Genomic DNA, 20,584 nt, shown 5'->3' on the forward strand with positions numbered 1-20,584 from the left:
GGTTTGGTTGGCCAGGCCTACCTGACTGGCTGGGCAGGTCTGAGCCCACGCCCGTACCTGCGAGCTGTCAGTGAACACCTCCCCACAATGTGTGCGTATTGACTGAGCTCACAGTCAGTCAGCTGAAATCACCAGCACTGCTCAGTGCATCTGCCACCATACTGCAGATAAACTCATTAATCGGGTAGGTCATCTGTTCCTTTTCATAAAGCTTCACAAACTATTTGTATCTAATGTATTCTGGGACTATTTAGGGTTGGCAAATCTTTATTGACTGATCTGAAGTATCGCAAGCTTGTGATGATGTTTTTATTATTATTTATTTTTTTCATTCCTTGTATATCTGCTGGGCTGGTTTCATCTGTACTGTCATGTGTGGCACAGTGAAAGTGTTTTTGCCTTCATATCGTTGATTTGGCTCTCACGCTGTCACTGTCGCATCCACTATTCAAACATGTTTCCTCTTGCACAAGCTGTGTTGACTCATAAAGGGCATTCTGTGTCACTATGGTGCAATGAGGATTGTTTGAGTCTTTTGCTTTATGGACACACTGGGATGTTCATTTGGAAACCAACCAAACATTTATGGACATTAAGGGTGGTTGATTTTGAACTCAGTTTTACAGAAATTTCTGTTAATAATAATGTATAGTAGTAATATCCCTGGTGTCATCAAACTAGTTAATGTAAAGGATATAACATAAGGGATATAAAGAAATGTTATGTAAATATGATCAGGTGTTCAGAGGTTGTGGTTGTCAGAGTGAATGAGAGAGTGTGTGTGTGTGTGTTTTGTCTGGATGGACAGGCTCTTCTACATGGTTTTCAGGAATTTATCATAATGGTTCAGTGTTACAGATCCCTACAGATGTGCAGCTGTATATTCTGTGTTAAAAATGACTCAATAAACACAGATATTTATGATTTGTGGACTATGTAGTTAGGAATGAATCATTTAAGTAATCTGACTTGTGTAACTGAAACTATTTGAGAATGCCATCAAACTTGCCCATTTTCTGTGTTGAACTGAATGAATCTGTCAGATTATTCAGGTTGTGGGAATTTCATAAAGATTTTTTTTGTTTGTTTGACACTCCCATAATGATAAATTCTTTTTGTTTTGCTGGTTGTTTAACTTGCCAGCAATTCATCTTTTATTTAATAAATTGTGTGCCTGCAATTCATAACCTGAGGAGTGTAATTCACTGAATACTTGGTGATATAATGATATATTATTTACAAAATATGCAGTAATATTTCCAGCAATAAGACCAATTCAATAATAATAAGACCTTCGTTAATCTTCGGGACACAAATTAAGATATTTTAGTTGAAATCCGATGGCTCTGTGAGGCCTCCATAGGGAGCAATGACACTTCCTCTCTCAAGATCCATAAAGGTACTAAAATCATTTAAATCAGTTCATGTGAGTACAGTGGTTCAATATTAATATTATAAAGCAACAAGAATATTTTTGGAGCGCCAAAAAAAACAAAATAATGACTTATTTAGTGATGGCCAATTTCAAAACACTGCTTCAGGAAGATTCAGAGCACAAATGAATCAGTGTGTCGAATCATGATTCAGATCGCATGTCAAACTGCCAACGACTGAAATCACGTGACTTTGGCACTCCGAACAGCAGATTCGATACACTGATTCATTTGTGCTCCGAAGCTTCCTGAAGCAGTGTTTTGAAATCGGCCATCACTAAATAAGTTGTTATTTTGTTTTTTTTGGCGCACCAAAAATATTCTTGTCGCTTTATAATATTAATATTGAGCCACTGTACTCACATGAACTGATTTAAATATGTTTTTAGTACCTTTATGGACCTTGAGAGAGGAAATGTCATTGCTCCCTATGGAGGCCTCACGGAGCCATCGGATTTCAACTAAAATATCTTAATTTGTGTTCCGAAGATTAACAAAGGTCTTAGGGGTGTGGAACGGCATGAGGGTAAGTAATAAATGACAGAATTTTCATATTTGGGTGAACTAACCCTTTAAGAACTCTTTATTTTTTCATTGCCAACATTGAAGACACCTGATTATAACAAGCAGAATCACTGAAGGAAAGAGAAACACAAGAATTAACAGAGGTTTAGATGTTGATGTTGATTTTATTGAAACAGTTGGACAGACTCTCTGCTTTTTATGTCAGTTTGCGGTTTTTGTAATGGTGTTTGCTAATATTACACTTTTTAAATGGCTACAATTTTATAGAGTAGATAGAGCGTATGACTTTTTACAGTGTATATATCTTTAAATTTCAGTGCACCTTTGTTGCATTGTCAATGCATTCTAATTTGACAAAGAAAGTTACAACATGGAAATTAAAAATGAAAGACAATAAATGACAATAACATTTTTTTTTTCTGTCTTTCTAATGTCCAGGTGTCTTTTTGAGGAAGTTTTTTCACTAAATTACCACTAACAATGTCCAAAGGTAGGTTTCAGTGATCAGTGTTTCGATTCATTGTCTTGTCTTATTGAATCTCACACGAGTCAATGTCAGTTCATAAGCTACAGCTATTTATTTATGGCATTCCACTCTTACAACGAAAACAATGATGCTCTGCGTCACAGCATCAAATCCTGTCATGCCACATGTCACACATTGCTTAACACACTCAACTTTCAGCCATTCTTCTTGTTTTAAAATACTCAAACAACTGTGTGTGTATTAACACTGAAGCAATCGACTTTTGACTCGTTATAGTCTTGTGATCTCAAATGATATTTATATGTTTCTGTATGATAAGCTCTGGACTGTCTTGATTGCAGAGGGGGACAGACAGTCAGTTTTACGGACCACAAAGGTCCGCACCGCTTTGAAAGGAGATGGCAGCTGGATACAGAGACAACGGCAAGAAAATCCTGAGGGAGAGGAGGAGAAACCATGGTGAAAAAGAAACATCAAAGCTTGAAGTTAAAAGTTCACAGTGCAATGTTTCTAACACGTTCTTCTTTGTAGGATCGCTGAGGTGCGAGCAAACCGCTCAAATGGTGTAGATGAAGGAGCAAGTACTGATTCTTCACCCACGGTCAATGCGCCCCAGCCCAAATCCGACACAGAGCAGTATGCATTGTTATTCTCCATTAGGGTCTACATTTACACATGTATTCAATTAGCAGGCCATAGTGACTTACAAATGTGGAAAATGTATTTTGTACAGTAGAGTCATTTTCAGAGGATTTTGCTTGAAGAGCATTGTGTAGTAGTCCAGTGTAGAGTTAACAAGAGTATTGCTTAATAAACTGGTCTATAAAGTTTAGCTGGTGGTCAAATACTACTCCCAACTTCCTGGCAGACCTGGATGATGTTTATGAGTATGAAAACTGATGTGTTATGGTCACATCGATTTTGTGTATTTCAAGAAGTGGAAGGAGCCAATAACCGAACCCTGAGGTACACCAGCAGTTTGAAGAATGAAGAATCTATCTATTCTCAAACCAGCAGAGTGCAGTTCTCTGAACAATAAGGTGGATAGAAGGTTCTAGTGAATTACTGTGTCGAAGGCTATAGAATGCCACAGCAGAATGAGGATGAACGATTGAAAGGACACTCTTGCCAACCGCAGGGCTTTGTTGACTGATAATAAGGTTTCTATTGAATGTCTGCTTTTGAAGCCTGGCTGAGAATTGTCTTGCAGGTTGTTCTATGAGAAGAAAGAAGACAGGAATTGAAAAAAGTGTTTTTGCAATGGATTTGAAATGTCCTATGAGTGCAAGGTTATGTGCTTTTTATGTGCCTGATACTAGGAGATATGGCTTGTAGAAAATGCGAGGGTAGGGCCAATAAATCGGTAATATATAGATGTTCTGTAAACACTAGTTTGTCTGTTTTCATGTTAAAAATATCGATTTTCAATTTCACAGACCAAAAAATTCTTCCTCTGGATATATAATTAGGTAATGATAATATTCAGTCATTCAAGTGATATTTGGTTATCACTGCCTGCGTATCGCTTTCCCTCATGTGTGATAATTTACTTTTGCAGAGGGGTATTCAGAAAAACCGATTCCAAGCCAACCTCCACTACATCCACCAATGGATATGCGTAAGCAAAAAACATTCAGTTTCCATTCAGTGTCAGAAACCGTACTAGTTCTATTGATTTTAGAACATCATAAAATAAATTCCATTAAATCATTATAGATATATTTTATTTCCAAATAAACTGCATTGCTAATGTAAGTTTTGGTGTAGTAAATCAATTTTAATAGTATGCTATTTGTTTCTCCTCCCTTAGCGGAATAAATAGCTTCAAAAGGCCTTCTGATAGTTACAAGAAAATGTAAGCGTGCCAAAAACACTCACACACATTCAAGCTCATTTTAGAACATCTTAATTACGTTTATATTCATAAATATTCTTTTCCCAGAGCCCCTCACACAATTCGGTCGAGCAATGAAAAGACAGTGCTCTCTGAACCAGCTCTGAGTCCAGAGGAAATGGAAAAGAGGTGAGAGACCACGCACTACAGACTGATTAATCCAAGGTGACTTCTTGTTCCTCTTCATAAAATAATCTTTCCGTTGTATGTGTATGTGTGTAGGAAAGAGGCCGCCAGCAGTGTGCTGAAGAGTTCGGCAGCAAATCGCCGTTCATACGTAATGTCTGCTGCAAAGAAATATGAGTAAGTGCCTTGTTAAAATGTACCTTTTGAAATCTCTGAAATACAACTGTGTTTTGGAAACGTACCATGATTTTTGGACATGTAACATGGTAGTGCCATGCATTTTATGTACCTGTAAGGTACTAATATGTACCCTTTAAGGGCTAAATAAATTGATGTGTATGTGTATCTTTCCAGTAACAGCTGTTATAATGTGACAGTGTATTGCCACTTGATTAATGCATATCCCATTCCTCACTGCACAATGTTCAAATCTAATATTTCCAGATCTTCAGAGAAACCAGACAGTTCTGATGAGACAAGCACATCCTTTGTGGCCAAAAGGTACTTGGGAAATTTCTGGGTTAAACAGGACAAACTGACAAAATTAAATAGGGTTGAAAGAGGTGAAGTGGCACAGCTGATGATATGGTAGAAATTAAACTTAATCATGTATCATTTTGTGTATATGTTTCCATTAGCAATAAGTTCAAGTGTCACACTGTATAACCCACTATTGCCCCCATCCTCATTCCTTGTGCATATCTATGTGGTTTGTATAGGGTAGTTATCAGTGATGAGGGTGACATTACAGCATCTGTTCAGTCTGTGCCTCAGCAAAGGTAAACTACACAACATCTGTCAGTTATACAACTTCAACTCTTATTTATTGTTTACACTGGCTCAATTGCAATTTTACTGTATTTACAGTGTTATATCAAGCATTGAAGAACCCCCTGCACCAGTGGTGAAGGAGGTCAAGCCAGCAGCACCTGAAACTAAATCGGAACCTAAGCCTACACTTAGTACAGAGCCTAAAACTGCACCTGCTCCTAAACCAGTACTTGAAACAAAAACAGTATCTGAACCTAAGCCAGTGATTGAAACTAAACCTACAACACAAACTAAAATAACAACTGAAGCTAAACCAGTGCTGGAAAACACAACACAGCTTAAATCAGCATCTGAACCTACAACACAAAATAAAGCCGTCACTGAACCTAAACCCTCATCAGAATCTAAACCAGTGGCTGAAACTAAACCTACAACACAAACTACAACAGTAACTGAACCTAAACCCACACCAGAACCTAAACCAGTGGTTGAAACTAAACCTACCACACAACTTACAACAGCATCTGCAACTAAACCAGCAACTGAAACTAAACCTACAACACAAACTACAGTAGTAACTGAACCTAAACCCACATTTGAACCTAAACCAGTGGCTGAAACTAAACCTACCACACAAATTACAACAGCATCTGCAACTAAAACAGCAGCTGAAACTAAACTTACAACTCAAACTACAACAGTAACTGAAGCTAAACCCACATCTGAACCTAAACCAGTGGTTGAAACTAAACCTACCACACAAATTACAACAGCATCTGCAACTAAACCAGCAACTGAAACTAAACCTACAACACAAACTACAGTAGTAACTGAACCTAAACCCACATTTGAACCTAAACCAGTGGCTGAAACTAAACCTACCACACAAATTACAACAGCATCTGCAACTAAAACAGCAGCTGAAACTAAACTTACAACTCAAACTACAACAGTAACTGAAGCTAAACCCACATCTGAACCTAAACCAGTGGCTGAAACTAAACTTACAACTCAAACTACAACTCAAACTACAACAGTAACTGAACCTAAACCCACATCTGAACCTAAACCAGTGGCTGAAACTAAACTTACAACTCACTACAACAGTAACTGAAGCTAAACCCACATCTGAACCTAAACCAGTGGCTGAAACTAAACCTAAAGCACAAACTACAACAGTAACTGAACCTAAACCTACATCTGAACCTAAACCAGTGGCTGAAACTAAACCTACCACACAAATTACAACAGCATCTGCAACTAAAACAGCAGCTGAAACTAAACTTACAACTCAAACTACAACAGTAACTGAAGCTAAACCCACATCTGAACCTAAACCAGTGGCTGAAACTAAACTTACAACTCAAACTACAACTCAAACTACAACAGTAACTGAACCTAAACCCACATCTGAACCTAAACCAGTGGCTGAAACTAAACTTACAACTCAAACTACAACAGTAACTGAAGCTAAACCCACATCTGAACCTAAACCAGTGGCTGAAACTAAACCTAAAGCACAAACTACAACAGTAACTGAACCTAAACCTACATCTGAACCTAAACCAGTGGCTGAAACTAAACCTACCACACAAATTACAACAGCATCTGCAACTAAAACAGCAGCTGAAACTAAACTTACAACTCAAACTACAACAGTAACTGAAGCTAAACCCACATCTGAACCTAAACCAGTGGCTGAAACTAAACTTACAACTCAAACTACAACAGTAACTGAACCTAAACCCACATCTGAACCTAAACCAGTGGCTGAAACTAAACCTAAAGCACAAACTACAACAGTAACTGAACCTAAACCTACATCTGATCTTAAACCAGTGGCTGAAACAAAACCTACCACACAAATTACAACAGCATCTGCAACTAAACCAGCAGCTGAAACTAAACTTACAACTCAAACTACAACAGTAACTGAACCTAAACCCACATCTGAACCTAAACCAGTGACGGAAACTAAACCAGCATCTGTATCCAAGCCTGAGCCGGTTCCAGAAAAAAGGTTTGCTCTATAAATATAATTTTGTATATCTAATGTGAAATATTTAGCCTATGTACACTGTTGATAGATAAAAACATCTTCATTGTTTTTTTAATCCCTTTGCAGTGCTGAAAGCCTGATTCGTCTGTCTGACACTCTGATATCCTTCAACACAGAGCCTGCCAGGTACAAGATGATCTGATTAATACATAATAGCCCCGTCATATACAGATTATGTTCATTAATCTCAGTGCCATTCATGTGTAAAGGGGTTTCATACACCATACAGTATTAATGAGTTCAGAGCAGTGAGTACGCTGATGTTGTTGCTGTTTATCTGACCTCAGTGTCATGTCAATTTATTGCAGTTATTGCAATGTGATAGTACATTGCAGTCAGATTCAGACAGACATGAACTAAACTCACTCTTTGGGATATGAATATGGATGCACTGTCCATAAGCAACATCAGTTATAATTGTAGATATGTTTATTTAGTCAAGTACCATTCATGCACACAAATGAATGAACATATTAAATGAAAGTAGGCTAGTGCTTTAGTTTGTACAGCTATACTGCGAACAATCAGTTCGTTGTTATGCTTTATATGGTTTTCCATTTCTTTTGTTAAGGAAAGGTTTACTCAACCAAAAATAAATGTTCAGTCATTATTTACTCACCCTGGTGTTGTTTTAAAGCCGTACGGCCTTCTTTCTTTTCCGAAACACAAAAGGAGAGTTTATTTATTTGTAAAATGTCCTGCTTGTGCGTGTAAATCATAAAACAATTCCTTGCAACTACTTGTCCTTACTATTCCAAGTGCTTGGCGAAACACTTATATGCAAAAATACAATATAATTTATTATTTGGCAAAATTTAGCAATCATGAACTTGGCTGTTGCTCTCCTGTTTGTGACTGCGTGTTCATGAGAGTGCAGTGAAGTTCACGTAGTTGGAGAATTGGAGAAAAATGGCCAGGGTTGCCAGATCTGCATAACAAAACTATCCCCATTTCCAATCAAAAATAGCCCAAAAGTAGCCCAATGACCATATCCCAAATATCAAAATATGCCACTCCCATTCCGGAAATACATATTTTACAGTCATTGTTATGCAAATTGAAAACCACTATATTGTAGTTTAAACAGCTCCAAAGCTCTTTACCAGAATATGTTACAAAACTTAACATCTAGCACAGTTTTATCATTGGTAGAAAATAAAATATTTCAATACAAGCATTTCAGTCAAAGTCAAGTCAAGTCACCTTTATTTATATAGCGCTTTTTACAATGCAGATTGTGTCAAAGCAGCTTTACATTGATAATTGGTACATAATTTTTGCTGCACAGCAGCTCTTAAAGAATAGTGTCAATGCAGGCAGATCAAAGCATTGTTGAATAAATGTCAAGAATACTGTTGAATATCAAATGTCAAGTCAAATGTCAAGTGTCCCCAACTAAGCAAGCCAAAGGCGACATCGGCAAGGAACCCAAACTCCAACAGGTGACATCAGGTGGCAAACAAGTGGCAAATAGGTGTTAAAATGGAGAAAAAAACCTCGGGAGAAACCAGGCTTAGTCAGGAGGCCAGTCCTCCTCGGGCGAACAGTGCTTTGTTACGAATCAGGTTGCTATCATAAGTCTGATAGGATCGCAACAAAGTATTTATTTCAGTTCCATCCAGTTGATGATCGTATTCATCACGCTGGTATGGACGGTTTGTTGAGGAACTGTGCTACTGGCTGTCGTGTCGATGAGGCCAAATATAATATATGCGATATGTCAAACCGTTGTTCATTTTTAATGTTAGTTTTCTTCAGAGATGTGTTTAACTGATGTATTTAAAAAAGTATCGCCTGAATATATTTCTATCTTGTATTAACCTGAAATATCTTATATCGTGTTTTTGTTCATTGTATTATGTTGTTTGTTCTGTTTTCACCATGAAAATAGCCATGTTGCTAACATGGCGTAAATAAATAAATAAGGTTAATTTCAACATTTACTAATACATTATTAAAATCAAGAGTTGTATTTGTTAACATTAGTTAATGCACTGTGAACTAACATGAACAATTTTTATTAACTAATGTTAACAAAGATTAACAAATTCAGTAACAAATGTTCAACAACTGTGCTAATGGTGCATGCTAATGTTAACAAAATGAACCGTATTATAAAGTGTTACTGTCAAACCTTTACCCCCCGGGGGAAAAAAGCAGTTGCACAATTCCCTGGGAAAACCGCATGGTTTAAAATTTCTCTTGAAGATTTTTTATAATTGCATTGACGGTAACTACTGTAACAGAGTTGAACTCGTAATTCACTTCTATAAATATTTATCGTACATGTAATAATTATGTAGCAGTAAGTGCTGACTGACATGTGCTGTTCTGTAATAGACCACAAGAGGACACAAGAGCTCTATCAGAGACTTTACTGCCCAAAAGAAATTTCTAAATTAACATTCTGACTCTTGTTACTAGATCATCACTGTATTTCTTGTTCCTGCAGTTCTGGCCAGGTGAATCCAGGAATAGATCTTCTCAGTCAGGATCTGCTCATAGACAGGTGAGAGTGGCTGTATGCATTTATGATGATTATTTACGTTATATTTTAGTGTAATATGCAAAACGGAGGTTATGGTCATTTTGCAAAATGGATGCCTCATATACATACAGTATGTGGACAAAATGACTTGAACCATGAATGCTGATGCTACATTTTACTATAGACTTTGTCTAATATGCTAATCTAAACACATCAACAAAAAATACAGTAACAAACATGGACATTTTGATGGAAATAACATAACATTTTGTATTTATTATCTCTCTATATATTTTTACATTTTAGATGACAACTTATTATAAGTGGACTTTTGTTGTTTCCCCAAGTCAACTATAATTTTTAATTTTTAACTATACCATAAATAAAATTAAAAACAAAAATAAAGTGGCACTTTTTTTTTTATCACTTTCTGTAGTCATTTTTTGTAGGAGACTAAATGTCAGTCCTGACAATTTAGTAAAAATAATGATAATTTGATAAATAGAGTTGATGAATGATCTGGATGTTTCTCCTCTAGTCCTCTGCCTCAGACAAAGCAAGCACAAAAAAGTCTGGACCTGCTTGCAGATGATCTTATTCCCTTCAACACTAGTACAACCAGGTGATTTTTCTGCATTATTATCTTATTTTCTCTTCATTAGTTTTGAAGAATTCATGTGCAGATATAAATAATGTAACACTTTAGTATAGTTTTTTGAATCTACTTCTAGCTTTTTTCACTTGTCATTGGTTCTAGTGTGTCAAGCAAGCAAGTTTGAGCTTGTTTACAATATTTGATGTGCTCTATCCCTTTAAGTAATATTTTTTTCAAGTACAAATATTCCATGTAATCTCTTAAATGTACACTATGAAAAACATTTTGACCCTTTAATGGTTAAAATACAAAGCTGCATACATTCTGCAGAAGAACATTGTTTTGATTGTGCTTTGGCTCTGTGTGACTGTGTGGGTGAACATGGTTCTAAACAAAGAGAGAGATTATCCTACTGCTCATAAAACATTCACTACTATAGGCTTAAGAGATATAACTAGAGATATAAATGCTGAAGATGTTACTGTAGCTTTACCCATTAATAGACACGCTACTTCCTTGAAATTCCAGCACAGCGTTACAACAACCATAATGGAATGAGCCTTCACAATAGATAATGCTTTACAATCAACTCTGTTAGAGAGCTACGTATGGCAATTTATCTGTTCAATAAAACACCTTACTCACCTGTTGAGTAATAAAATCATCTCTGCGTCGCTTTTACAACATTTCAAATCCCTCAGTTCTCACCATCTCCGTAAAGCCAAGCCAATGTTGATTCTGACGAGATTTATAATTGATGACGAGACATGAGTGATGTATGTAGTATAAAAAAGTATGAACACTTGTAATAGACTTACCATAGTGAATCAGGATAAGACAAAACACATTCTGGAATAAAAAATGATTATGAATTGACTTAAATGTAGTTAATTTGAACATAAAAAAAGTTTCATAGTGTACCTTTAAAATAAAAAGGGACATAAAAACTGCATGTATAATAGATAGGCAGTGGTTCTTGGGTTAACTGCTTTTTTTTTAGTCCACTTTAATAATTTAAAACTATAAAAACCAAACTATGATATACCTTAAGGCACAGATTTGTGACACCATCCAACATTTAAATGGTTAGTTCACCCAAAAATGAAATTTCTGTCATTTATTACTCACCCTCATGTTGTTCCAAACCAGCAAGAGATTTTGTTCATCTTCAAAACACAAATTAAAGGGATAGTTCACCCAAAAATGAAAATTCTGTCATCATTTACTCACCCTCAAGTTGTTCCAAACCTGCATAAATTTCTTTGTTCTGCTGAACACAAATGAAGATATTTTGAAGAAAGTTTGTAACCAGGCCACTTTGGGGCACCATTGACTTCCATAGTAGGAAAAAAACTACTATGGAAGTCAATGGTGCCCCAAAACTGTTCAGTTTAACACATTATTCAAAATATCTTGCTTTGTGTTCAACAGAACAAAGAAAATTACACTGATTTTGAACAACTTGAGAGTGAGTAAATGATGACAGAATTTTCATTTTTGGGTGAACTATCCCTTTGAGATATTTTTGATGAAATTCGAGAGTTTTTTTTAATCTCCCATAGAAAGCAATGAAATGACCACATTCAAGGTCCAGAGAAGCAGTAAAGACAATCGTTAAAATAGTCAATGTGACTACAGTGGTTCATGTTAAAGGTGCTCTAAGCGATCCTGGATGGAGTAACTTCCTGTTGACGTTCGAAGTGTTGTCAAACAAAACAGAGGCTAGCTAGATCCTCCCCCACCCCCGTGCTTCCTGAAACAGTCATTAACTCGCATTTAAAATCATTCTTGTTGGTTATTGGCTGGAGCATGTTTATTATGTTTCGTGGTCCAGGCTGCACCAGTTTGTTTTTATTGCCGTTTTCGGAGCTTGTGGCGACTACTGTGTGTTCAGGGGACAGGCAGCTATCGGATAGTGTGGAGATGTTTGCTGTATGTGACAAAAAAGGTTTTGGCCTAAAAACGCGTGACGTCACTTAGAGCACCTTTTAATGTTATGAGGCGACGAGAATACTTTTTGTGAATTTTTTCAACAGTTTCTTCTGTACCCTGTCAGTCTCCTATGCAGTTGATGCTGTGCAGTGCTTCCGTGTTCATGTCCGAACGCCGGCTCAGTATTGGCTGATGCTGTTCATGTGAGCACCACGATGCTTGTGTGTGATGCTGACGCAGGAGCCGGACAATACTGAGCTATAGAGTTCTGACGTAGAACACAGAAGCTCTGCAGTGTGTCTTCAAAGTAAACTGCGTAGGACAATGAAAGGGTAGAGAGGAAATTGTTGAATAAGTCATTAGTTTTGTTTTGTTTTTGGGCACAAAGTAGTATTTTCATCGCTTCATAACGTTAAGATTGAACTACTGTAGTCACGTTGACTATTTTAACAATGTCTTTACTACTTCTCTGGACCTTGAATGTGGTAATTTAGTTGCTTTCAATTGGAGATAAAACCCCCCCCCCTTGGATTTCATCAAAAACATCTTAATTTGTGTTCTGAAGATGAATGAAGGTCTTGCGGGTTTGGAACGACATGATGGTGAGTAATTAATGACAGAATTTTCATTTTTGGGTGAACTAATACTTTAAGTGGTTACTCAGTGAACATCTTTCCCATAGTTATCTTTTAAATGTGGTGCATTAGTAATACACGCTAATGTGTTATTTACATAAGAACAGTGTAGTGGTTGCACTTGACATCATATAAGCAGAAGAAAAAGTTTGAGATGTCATGAAAGCCACCCAAATATACATGAATTCTCATAATCTATTTGCTAAGAGACTGAAAATGTGTAGACTGTAGAGCATTGTGTTGATCATACACACTACAGCCTGCAGGAAAATACAGCCTGTTGAACACATCACACATTCACTTTGCATGCGACAGCGCATGTTTCTGAGCTCAGTGTGAAAGCTGTGTGAAATTGTTTATTTTTCAGCTCAGCTGATATACTTGATCCAATACGGGCAGAGGGTGAGCCCACAAAGAGGTAATGCTTCTAAACATTCTAACTAGCGATTCTCAGTGTTTAACAGTCATCTGTGCACACATGGCAGCTAACGCCTCTTTCTCTGCCTGCTTGTCTCTTTCATAGTCCTCAATGGTACCGTCCTCCTGTACTGGACTCGAGGTGATTCTGCAGATCAGTTAATCAGGCTCTGTTAGCTAACTTTATGATGTTTACCATGCTACGGTTTGTCATAATAGTGTATATTTTGATGTTCAGTTCCACAGATACAATCAATCATTTTCAGAATCCTATAGACTTGGTTGCTGAGTGAGTATATAAATCAATTCACATGGACTGTTTTTAATTTAATTTAACTTATAATATAAAAATTGTTCAGAATGTCATTTTACACAATTGAACAGAAATATTAATCAGGATATTTTGTATTTTATTGATAGTATGCCACCAGATGTTTTGGCTTCCTTGGCTGAAGATGCCATTCCATTTGACACTAATAGGTAATTCATTTAGAAAAGATCTGTTTGTTACTCCAGAAGCACGTCTCTGTTAGCACAACTCATTTCTTGAGAACACTTGGACCTGTCTGTGTTGATTCATATTGTTTGCATGGAGATCTTTGCTATGAAAAGTCAATAACACAATGGGTTAAAGTACCGGAGGCAGAAGTAGCAAAGTAGTTTGAGTCAAACCCAACCCTAAAACTCCACCTGAGCTGCAGATAAACTCTCACACACACAGTATCAAACGCTCTTTCACACGTGTGCTCACACACACAAATAAAACTAGGCTTCGTATCACTGGATCACTTTTAAAAGCAACATTTGCTTTCTTCACAGGAGCGAGTGGAGCACAGTCATGGACGGGTAAGAGCTGCTGTTATTTGAGTGGACTTACACTGCAAATATAAAGTCTTTCATAACTCATAAAAACATTGTTTTATAATATTTAAGTGTGCAAAACAATAATGCAAGAAAATCCCCTTATTTATATGGGTAATTAAACAGAACATACATTTTAAAAATTAAAAATTATTCTTTGATAAGATTACTGCCATAATTATATAAACGCTATTTAACTTCAAACAATTAATTAAACATGTTTTTTTCTGATTCAAGATTCAAGATTCTGATTCTTATGTTTTTCAATAAAATACAAAAGGTTATTGAGGGGGAAAGTTTCAACAATTTTTTTTTAACATTTTTTTTTTTTTTAATTTTTTAAATAATTCTGTCGTGGAAGATAAAAGATATTTAAAAATAAATTTATGTATTTTTATGCACACATAAGAGCATATGTTTTTACAAATATTACACAATGATTTACTTGTATATTATCATTATTAATTTATTACACAATTTGTACAAGAAATCTGAGTTCCCAACCTCATATATAACGTTTCATTTTTGTATTAACATACTTTTTGGGGCTCTTTGAAGTCTTGATCTACCTTAAGGATGTTATTTCCAAAAAAATAATAAAAAAATAAATAAAAGAGGAATTATAATATCAGAAATGTTTTAAATTAACAAGCATTACTCATTCGATCTGGTCAAACTATCATGTAATACTCATATATTGGTCAATAGGGCTAAACTAGCTTTTCCTGTTTAGCATTAAGAAACAAAGCACTGGAGCAAAAATATAGGACGGGTTTACTAGGACAACAGCTAAATAAGTATAGCCCTGTTTTACGTCTTGGGTTACTCATTGTTTCTTCAAAGATCTTACTGAAATGGTGCCTTAACAAAGACAGATACTTTAAAAATGCCGACTTTCACTCTTATTTTCACCATTCACTTGTGCTTCCGCAGATCACATTATTGCAGTCAAACTAAACAGTCATAATTACATATGATTAACATTCAAAGTACAAAAGAAGCTTCTACTGCTCGTTGTGTGATAGTGCACAGGTGTCTCATGCTGTCTGAGATGAGATTATTCACATACTATTTTGGTCTTGTAGTAACAAAACCAGCACCCAAACAGTGGAGAGTTCTGTCCCGGAGAAGTTACCAGACTCTGAATCCAAGAAGTATGTGTTATTCCAATGAATGCTGAATGTTTAACCTGATTATTATAACCTAAAAGTGACATCCTGTTGAATGCCTGATCTCCATTGTTCTGTTTTCTAGGGGGTTTGTCTTTGTTAAGGAATATGTGAACAATTCACCTCTTGATGGCAGGTAAGCTGGAGGCATTATTTTCTTACAATAATTCTTCACCATCATAGTGATTTTGCTCAGCGGTTCTCAATTGGTTTGCTTCAGGACCCAGATTTAAGACTCAACACAGTACCAAAATTGCTTGCATATGATACAAAAGCAACAGAAATATTCCAAAAATCAAAATTAAAATGACCATGAACTGCATTGCATCACCCTCAGTGGGCTTATGTAAGGGATACTTCTGTACAGTGATGCACAAAATAAATCTTGACAGGGTGATCAGGACCCGGAGTACAGACCTGCGACCTGTTTTTATTAGAACTGTTACATCATGCCATAAAATAACAGTGCAGAGCTGCTTGTGCAGTAGATCATAGAATAGTAATCTGTGAATCAAAACAATGTCGTCTACTATAAACATGTTTTGTCTTCCCTCATACAGCAGCTCTGACTATCCCTCATACAGTACCACTGACTATGTGTCTTCAACAACCTCCAGCTACAACTACAGCAGCCCCAGCTACTACCCCAGGTAACGTTTATATATCACAGAACATACAGTATGCCACATATACAGCAACCCCAGAAACATGGGGGCCTCGTTTTTAAAAATCGCGAGTACGCACGCTAAAATCCACGCCAATCTTTGACGAGGACAGCACGTCAGCAGCACGTCAGGGTCTAAGCAGATATACGCATTTTTCCTTGTGGCAGAGAGTCGGAGTACTGCAGCTATCTGGAAATCTAAGCAATTCCTGCCACTTGCCGTTCTCAAGTAAAGCATTTGGATGCTGACCGGTGCTCTTTTATATGTTAATGCAGCGTACATTTCACTTCACAATCTTGCGTTTAGATTCAGTTCAGATTTCAATTCAGTTTGATTCAATTTTGATTGGGGTATATATCAGGTACAGTACATAGCAAATATCCTCCCCCCCAAAAAAAAAAAAAAATCAGCTAATGCTCTAAACTATACAGGGAACCCAAGTTGGTACATTACTATAATGTTAAAGGTTAATTGATTTGTTTAGGCACTTAAATTACACATTTAAGAAACAAGCAACAAGGAAGTTTTTATAATATTAACATTTTAACAAAATAATTATGTTTCTACTTATTTTTTTGAAATATAAACATTTAAATGTTGGCTGTCAAAAAAATATGACATATTTATTCAAACATACATTGAATATTGAAGAACAGGCTAAGTAAAAATAGAACGAACATGCAATGTAGTGCATAGATCTATCAAAATGCTGCTCTCTAGAGTTATTTTTCTTGTTAACCATCGAGTTTATGGACATTAAATGGATTTTCTGAGGTAAATGTAACATTAAGTGACATTGTTTACAAGCTTTCCGTGGTTGAAACACTGATTGAGCGATTACATGAGACTCGATATGGAAGTTGAGTTGCACCAAAGTCCCTTTAAGACAAGTCATTTCACTCGGCGGCCATCTTTGAAACGCCTCTCGGGCATCATGCAATCTCTTTGAATGGGGAAACATCAAATTCTCCAAAACTGTTCGCCAACCTTACGATTAAATTTCATATTTGAAATCAACAATGAAATCTAACAACAACCGGCTCATAAATTTAGTTTCTAAACGCTCGAATCATGACAAAAAAAAAGTATTTTTCAGGCTGGATCAAGCTAATGCGCATGCGCAGACCTAAATGCGCGTCTCTTCGGAGGCGCGCGTCTGACTGTTTCTATAGAAACCGGTGCTTCTAACGGCTGCTGCAGTGACGCGATGACTTTACCAGTCGCGATTGGATCTTATTTAGAAGGCGGGACTTATTCCGCCATATTGCGCGTTACACCCATTCAAAACAATACGAGTGACACGTCTTGTGTGTTATTATAGTCTTTGGTTGTACTCATATACTGTATCTTTCAACATACCTTCTAATGTTCAGTCGTGTTTATTTCATGCTGTAACTAGTAGAAAAGAGGAAGAAATGATCAGTTCATGTGTGCTTCGTGCTGCCGGTTTGGTTGAACAGACACTCCAGCGATCCGCCAAACCACGTTAAAGAGTGGCAAAACAACATTGTTTGACATAAAAATGGACAGAATTTGAAAGCTTAGACTTTGTTTCATATAACAAATAAAGTGATTTATGGGATGGGAGACACTACAAAGTTTTGTTCATTTATCAACTGAAAACGGCACAGACTGAAAGATCGATTTTGGGGATTTAAGAATTGATTACATTTGAGAACTCAGCCCTAGTATCACTTACTGCACAAGCAGTGTGGAGGGAATAAATAGGAAGTTGTTATTTTGTAATATGAGCCCTAACTAATGACCTCATTTTGTCTTTAGAAGAGATGTTACTCCCTGTACATACTGTGGAGAACTGGTGGGAAATGATGCCAAAATTACCATTGAGCACCTTAACATATCCTGTCACCCACACTGCTTTAAGGTACGCAACAATATCCGCTCACACAAAGGACTCTCTTTTCCCAGACACCTCTCTAATTTGTATGTTACAATATGCTGGATGCATTTTAGCTTGTTTGGGATACACTACCCTACTGTACTTAATGATATATGACAACATGGTGTAACGAAAATGTATATTGAATTTCTTTTCCCCCCACCTTAGTGTGGTATTTGCAGTAAACCAATGGGAGATTTGCTCTACAACATGTTTCTCCACCGTGGGACAGTCCACTGTGAGAGCTGCTATTCCAATGTGCTATAAGAAGATCTGCTTACGCCGCCTGAAATACCCGTAACAATATGGACGACTAGCTTATTTGAACAGAGATTAGAATTTTTTTCTGACGCAAAACAAGTTCCTCTTCATTACTGATACAAAAGATGTAAGCATATACTGTAGAATACCTTCTGAATATGTTTATTAAAAGGTTTTCTAGTGCTAGAATAGTAGGAACGCTTGTTACAGGATTTGTTTTTTTATTCTGTTCCTTTAAATGTTTAGTCATCAGGACAACAAGAATGTATTTGTGTATTTAATCATCAGAAACCATTTTAAGGAAATGATATTACCGATATTTCATTGTTATGAATATGTATCCTGCATCTCTCTTCACAATTACTGTAAAGCAACATCTCATGAATAAAGTTGTTTTCTCCTTTTATTGATTTGTTACAAGACTGTGCAATAGAAAATATAAATATATATAAATATTGCATAAAAAATACTGAGGTATGCAAACACTTACAATATAAAACAACAGGTCTTAGCCTTAGCTTTTCTTTTAATTTTTGGCTGATATATGACCTGCACTTGTTCTTGAATAATTCATGAGATTCTCCTATTCAACTTGTGTAGGAGAATCTCTTGAATCATTCAAGAACAAGTGCAGGTCATATCAGCCAAAAATGAAAAGAAGTTATATTTTGCTTCTAGAAAATAACCCATTTAGGACTTTAGACAATAAAAAGCCTCCCCCCAAATTTCCAATACAGTAATGTGAAAAAATGCTATATTGTACGACCTGACCTGTTTTATGAGATTCTTTTAAAAACAATCATGCAAATAAATGTTCATCTGCAGTGATATACTTCCATGAGATCTGTGACAAGCTGCAAGCAAGCCTGAGTGATTGTGAGATGCTCAACATCAGCTGAAGCCCTCAGAGTAACATATAGATGAAGAACATTCACTATGAATACATAGTATTGAAGCGAAATATCAACATGTAATGAGATTATTGTGATTGTTTCCATTTAGTTAGAAATAATACAAATGATTCTTGTGTTCAAGAACGGCTCATCCGCCGTGGGTGGATTGCCAAAATACAACTGTTGCCAAAAATATTTGGAGTCTCGAGCTGTCGGAGGAAGTTTTGATCTGAGATGTCACCTCAGGTGGATGGCGAGTCCTGAGCTCCTCTCATTGGCCTCTGGCTCTCCTCACAGCGATGCTCTGTATATGCTGCCACAGTAACGACGGCTCTGACACGTTGTGTCTGATGAGCGACTCCAAACCCTCTGCCTGATCCAGACTCTGCCAGTAGTCCTGCGGCCACATCTGGAGCCAGCTGAGAACAAACACATGACACAGTTTCACTCTACTGCGAATGCCTCAAAACAAGATGAAACAGCAGTCGCAACACATTTAACTTGAAATGTTATTAGTTTTTTAGGGTGTGTTCACACTTGTAGTTCAGTTCTCTTGGATCTTTTGGTCTGGACCCAAAAAAAAAAAATACATTTAGTTCTGGTTTTCATAGCATTCACTGTCATTTTTAACAGAACCTAAAGATACAAAAGATACTCATTGTATGCGTGTTCATATAATGGTATTTTTACCGGCGGAGAACTCGTGAAGAGCTTATAAAATGTGTAGGAGTCAAAACAGGCAGGAATTGCTCTGTTACACACAAAGATCTGCTGCAAGGAGACACGTTTCTGACACCTGTACCAAATTGTAATGGGCAACATAGCGCCTCAGAAATTATTAAATGCCCATGAGAAGGATGCAATACTATAGAAACTGCAAAATTAAGGTGTGACCATTGGACAAGAAACACTTATTCGGGCAGCAGGGTCACAGGACCCTGAACACACACCGCTTTACAGAAACATGCATTTTCTGTAAAGCAGCTTTGAAATGATACATATTGTGAAAAATGCTATACAAATAAATGTGATTTGAATTAAATTCAAATGAACCACACTAACATAATTGCACCAGAGTTCATTTTAATAGAACCAACCCTACCAAGTGTGAACATACAGTGGTGGTCAGAATTATTGGCACCCTTGGTAAATATGATCAAAGATGACTGTAAAAGTAAATCTGCATTGTTTATCCTTTTGATCTTTAATTCATAAACTTAGCAAAAACCTTTCATTGAAGAAAAAGAATTGAAAGTGGGGGGAAAGTCACATTATGAAATAAATGTTTATCTACAAAACATGTTGGCCACAGTTATTGGCACCCTTTTATTCAATAATTTTTGCTACCTCCTTTTGCCAAGAAAACAGTTCTCACTCTTCCTCTATAATGCCTGATGAGTTTGGAGAACACCTGACAAGAGATCAGAGACCATTCCTTCATGCAGAATCTCTCCAGATCCTTCAGATTCCCAG

The 20,584-nt window shown here is 36.6% G+C and overlaps 2 protein-coding genes across 3 annotated transcripts in view; one reads left to right on the plus strand and one right to left on the minus strand.

The window, feature by feature from the left end:
- On the plus strand, positions 1–18,624 carry znf185 (zinc finger protein 185 with LIM domain). Its single transcript, XM_048176120.1, is given in 26 exon segments — positions 1–184; positions 2,397–2,448; positions 2,787–2,904; positions 2,977–3,081; positions 3,882–3,914; positions 4,004–4,063; positions 4,256–4,300; positions 4,388–4,468; positions 4,562–4,642; positions 4,910–4,966; positions 5,185–5,244; positions 5,333–6,333; positions 6,335–7,256; positions 7,362–7,421; positions 9,748–9,804; positions 10,322–10,405; positions 13,313–13,363; positions 13,469–13,504; positions 13,601–13,651; positions 13,783–13,842; positions 14,182–14,208; positions 15,309–15,377; positions 15,478–15,528; positions 15,953–16,042; positions 17,840–17,942; positions 18,126–18,624. Coding segments are annotated over 25 exon segments (3,411 nt in total). The 5' UTR covers positions 1–184; positions 2,397–2,438; the 3' UTR covers positions 18,225–18,624.
- fut11 (fucosyltransferase 11 (alpha (1,3) fucosyltransferase)) overlaps positions 18,604–20,584 on the minus strand; it is a 10,692-nt gene continuing 8,711 nt past the window's right edge. For both annotated transcript variants that reach the window (XM_048176118.1, XM_048176119.1), the window contains one exon: positions 18,604–19,530. In XM_048176118.1, the coding sequence (XP_048032075.1) occupies positions 19,383–19,530 (148 nt within the window). In that variant the 3' untranslated portion in view covers positions 18,604–19,382. The remainder of the gene's footprint in view (positions 19,531–20,584) is intronic.

This window comes from Megalobrama amblycephala, linkage group LG23 (genome assembly GCF_018812025.1).
Source record: "Megalobrama amblycephala isolate DHTTF-2021 linkage group LG23, ASM1881202v1, whole genome shotgun sequence".
Taxonomy (NCBI): domain Eukaryota; kingdom Metazoa; phylum Chordata; class Actinopteri; order Cypriniformes; family Xenocyprididae; genus Megalobrama; species Megalobrama amblycephala.